The following is a 4,368-nucleotide window of genomic DNA, read 5'->3' as shown; positions in this document are numbered from 1 at the left end:
AATGTTTCAATATATTAATGACATTTTAAAAAAAATTTCACTTAAAGATTTTTAAAAAATCATTACTCGAACTTCTTTAAAATCTTATCTTTGAAAATTTTTACTTTTGCTTATTTTTTTTTAAATAATCAAATTTTGTAAATAATAATATGTATGCATTATTATAGATAATTTTGTTACTAAACATTTTTTCTTTTTTGTCATTTATTTTTTTATAAAAATATTTTATATTAAATATTTTTAAAAATATTTCATTATTTTGATAATATTTTTAAAAAATATCATCACTTAAAGATTTAAAAAAATCGTTGCTCAAATTTTTGTAATATTTCATTTTTTGACACTAGGTCAAAGATGAATTAACGTGAAAGTCAGAGCTAGACACTGGATTAAGCCGTAATCCAAAAGAATCCTCTTTTGCTAGAGTTGACGGATAATTTCTCGTTGACTTACGACTTGATAACTCGTTTTATTAGATAAGAAAAATTATCTTGTCTATTCCAACAGCTAGTGAATTGATAAAATTTCCCTATCCATTAAACTATAAATAAAAAATTACTAAATTAGCATTATTACCAAATCGGTTATTATATATATTCGTTAGCAATGTTAAAAATTAATTTTTATCATTTGCGCATAAAATAATAATCATATTTCAGTATTTTTCATTGGTTTTAATTAATTAAAGATCACTTACAAATAAAAGTGTTCAAAATTCAATTTTAATCAAATTAACTGGCCAAATAAATTAAATTCAATTAATTAGTTGTCTATCAAATTAATTTTGATTATTTATCAAAAATAATTTAAAAAAAATTTCAATCTTTGATTAATTTAATTTGAAAATCAAATTAACCAAAATTTTAATCAAACTATAATAAAAAAACTGAAAATATAAGACTTACCCATTTCATTACAAGTTATTAAGTTTTTAACTTAATTCTTTAATATTTGAATATTTTTATTAAATTATTTTATTTAAATTATTTTTAATATGATAAATTAAAAATTAAAAGTATAATTTAACTTAATATATTTTATTATTCGATTAATCAAAAAAATTAATCAAACTGAGCGAATTAATTTCGATAAGTCAATTTTTGAAATTAAAAAAATAAATTCAATTAATAAGAATAAAATACTATAATTCAATTAATTTAATTTTAAACAATTCAATTTGAAATTAACCAAATTAATGGAACAAGCATTCCTACTTACAAAATAAAGATTAATCGATAAAATAACTGAGAAAGATTAAAAAATAATAATAATAATAATAATTAAAACATAAAGATAGTCGGTGATCTTTTGACACTCCCTCTCAACGACTTATCTTAATATTGGTTTGCTAGTCATTTCGTGTTACCATCTGAACGTGTCAAATTTAAATTCATTCATTAATTCTCTCAATATTGGTTTGCATTTGCAAAAGGAAAAAAGGGGAAAGAGAAAAGCTTGAGTGGGCTATGATCTTACCATTGTATTGACTCCATGTTCATAAGCAACCCCTGCAATTGAGCATGACCATATTTTATTTTAGTTATCATCGAAACAAACAGATTCAAAACTACCATAAGCATCAAATTGAAATTATCTTTGTTTCATGTATCTGGAGTCTGGACAGTATGATTATAAAACTCGAATGAATGGTAAACCATTAATAGTACCCAACCGTATTATGCCTATAGGAGCCCTAAAAAAAAGAAGAGAAAAACTGAAGAAAAAAGAGTACCTGCAGGCCGCAAAATTCCAAATCAGCCTTCTTCCTGTATTTAATAATATGCTTGCAAGCTGCCTAATGCCTAATCAAGGAGTAAAAATACTAACTTCTTTATGAAGTTCATATGATGGAACTAGGAACTGCTTAGATATTTATTAGCAGCCCTTACAGATTTTAAAACTTGTTTGGATTTATTGCACCAATATTGGCTGGGAAGAAATTACTCCATATTAGCACTCTGATAGTCTTCAAAGTTTCTGAACTAGTGCACGAAAATATTCTCCCGTTGAATCACTAGATAGTAGATCCACTAGCATGGCTGCTATGGATGCATCTGGAGAAAATCCTCTGTTAACCATTTCACGAAGAATTTGAACTCCCCTTGATGTGTCATTGTTTTGAAGAAATCCTTTAATCATTACATTATAACAGCAACTATTTGGAATGCAACCATCCACTTCCATTTTACTAAACAGTTCGTATGCTTCATTCTGTAGCCCTTCGTTACAAAGTCCCTTGATCATTATACTATAAGTGTAAACATTAGGGTGTATCCCTTTGAGTTTGAGTGCACCAAATAATTTCCTTGCAACTTTGAGTTGCCCAACTTGACACAAGCCATCAATTAAGATAGAATAGTGGACAATGTTAGGTTCCAACCCACTATTCTGCATTACATGAAAAAGTCCCAATGCCTCATGAATACAACCACACTTGCATAAGCCATCCAACAAAGTACCGTAAGTGATCGTGTCTGGAACTAGGCCACGAGCACTCATTTCCTTGAAAAGTTCTTGTGCAGCTGCAAGTCTCCCAACCTGTGACATGCCACCTATAAGAGAGCTGTAAGTAACAGCATCAGGGATTAACCCATTTTGAGTCATTTCATGAAAAAGTTCCATTGCCTCATCAATCCTTTTAGCTTTACAATATCCATTGATAATGATGCTGTAACTAACTACATCAGGTACACAACCCTTGTTAGTTATTGAATTGAATAATTTTCTAGCCGTATCCATTTCACCTCGCAAACAATAGCCATCCATCAATGAACTATAGCTAACTATATTAGGCTCAACACCTTGTTGAATCATTCTTTCAAAAATAACTTGAGCCTCTAAAGTCCTACCCTCTTTACAAAGGGCATCAACCAGAATATTATATGTGATGACATTAGGTTTGCAATTGTTCGCCATCATTTCATTCAATAATCTTGTGACCTCCTTCCACTGACATGAATTACACATAGCATGAATTAAGGAACTATAAGTGACAACATTAGGTGGAATGCCTTGACCTCTCATTTCTGAGAAAAGCTTCAAAGCCTCGGTCACATTCTTGTCCTTACAAAGGCTATCGATGATAGTGCTGTATGTTATAATGTTAGGTGCATAACCTACTTGTCCCATAGTCCTTAGCAATCTAATAGCCCGAATAGTTTCACCTATTTTACAAAGACCATTTACTATCGTAGTATAAGTGATTAAATTAGGCTGATACCCTTCTCGAATCATGTCATCAAACAACCTCACAGCTTGAGCTATTTTACCCCCAATGCAAAGTCCATTGATCAAAATGGAGAGTGTTATAGTATTTGGTTCAATGCCCAACTTCAACATCTTCCCCAAAACCGAAAACCCAAAATCCACACGATGCAAGCGGCAAAAACAATTTACCAAAATGCTGAGAGTACAAACATTAGGATAAATTCCTACTAATTCCATTTGTCTAAACAGAGTGACCGCAGTTTCATAATACTTCATTCTAACAATGGCCCCTAATAATTGATTAAATTCCACAATAGAAGGATGTGGATGCATATGTAGCATCTGATCAAACTTGTTTAAGGCACCATCAATTCGATCAAACACATACTTGAGTTTCTTCTTACAATCGTTAGCAAAGAAATAAGATATTTGGGAATAAAAGAGAGAAGTGGCAGTTCTAGGGTTACCCGATTCCGATTGTCGAAGATGATCAAAGGCAGAAAAAAAAGATGAGAGAGAAGAGCTTCTCCAACCCCTCATCATCATCATCGTCATCAAAAGAGAAAAAATGGATTCAGCTGCTTCCTAATCGGATGAGGCAGCCACGCACCGCGATCAAATAATAACTTGTGCTCAAAAATCAAAACTTGATTTCGGACCCACGCCAAATTGACGCGTTCCATTTAAATCATTTTACTTGTTACGAAAGTCGGGTTCGGGTATGGTTAATTTAGGGTTGCTTCTGATTTATCATTCGAAATCTTATCTATTCTAGCGTGGATATTCAATTGATAATTTACGTGGATGAATAGTAAAATTATGTCAGATGAGATTGAGAATAATATTAAAAGTAAAATTAGTAATTATAAGAATGTAATTATAATTAGTAGTGAAATATATATTTAGATTCAATAACAATGGTGTTGATAAAATAAATTATAGTAAAAAAAATTAAAGACATTAATCTAAAAGTGTAATAATAAATTAATTTTTATGTATATTTTAATATTATTTAATATTTAAAATTTTAAGAATTTATTAAATCAAAATATTAACACGTATTAAGTTCATTAAAATAATAATTAAGATTGTCATGTAAAAAATTTTAAAAATAAATTAACAAAATACTAAAAATAAGTGAAATGATAAACGTTATTAACT

General features: G+C 29.4%; 1 protein-coding gene across 1 annotated transcript; it reads right to left on the bottom strand.

Moving 5' to 3' along the window:
- Positions 1 to 1,376: 1,376 nt before the first annotated feature.
- On the bottom strand, positions 1,377 to 4,026 carry LOC111297180 (uncharacterized). The gene is made up of 2 exons (XM_089769272.1): positions 1,733 to 4,026; positions 1,377 to 1,508 (listed from the first exon to the last, which is right to left on the bottom strand). The coding sequence occupies exon 1, from the start codon at positions 3,760 to 3,762 to the stop codon at positions 1,969 to 1,971; it is 1,794 nt and encodes a 597-aa protein (XP_089625398.1). The 5' UTR covers positions 3,763 to 4,026; the 3' UTR covers positions 1,377 to 1,508; positions 1,733 to 1,968.
- Between the last annotated feature and the right edge of the window lie 342 nt (positions 4,027 to 4,368).

This window comes from Durio zibethinus, chromosome 12 (assembly GCF_047325235.1).
Source record: "Durio zibethinus cultivar Kanyao isolate XHJ-2024 chromosome 12, ASM4732523v1, whole genome shotgun sequence".
NCBI lineage: Eukaryota > Viridiplantae > Streptophyta > Magnoliopsida > Malvales > Malvaceae > Durio > Durio zibethinus.
This window is presented reverse-complemented; position numbering and strand designations above follow the sequence as displayed.

Coding starts and splice junctions, on each gene's coding strand:
- LOC111297180 (XM_089769272.1), bottom strand. CDS start 3,762: ATGACGATGATGATGATGAGGGGTTGGAGAAGCTCTTCTCTCTCATCT.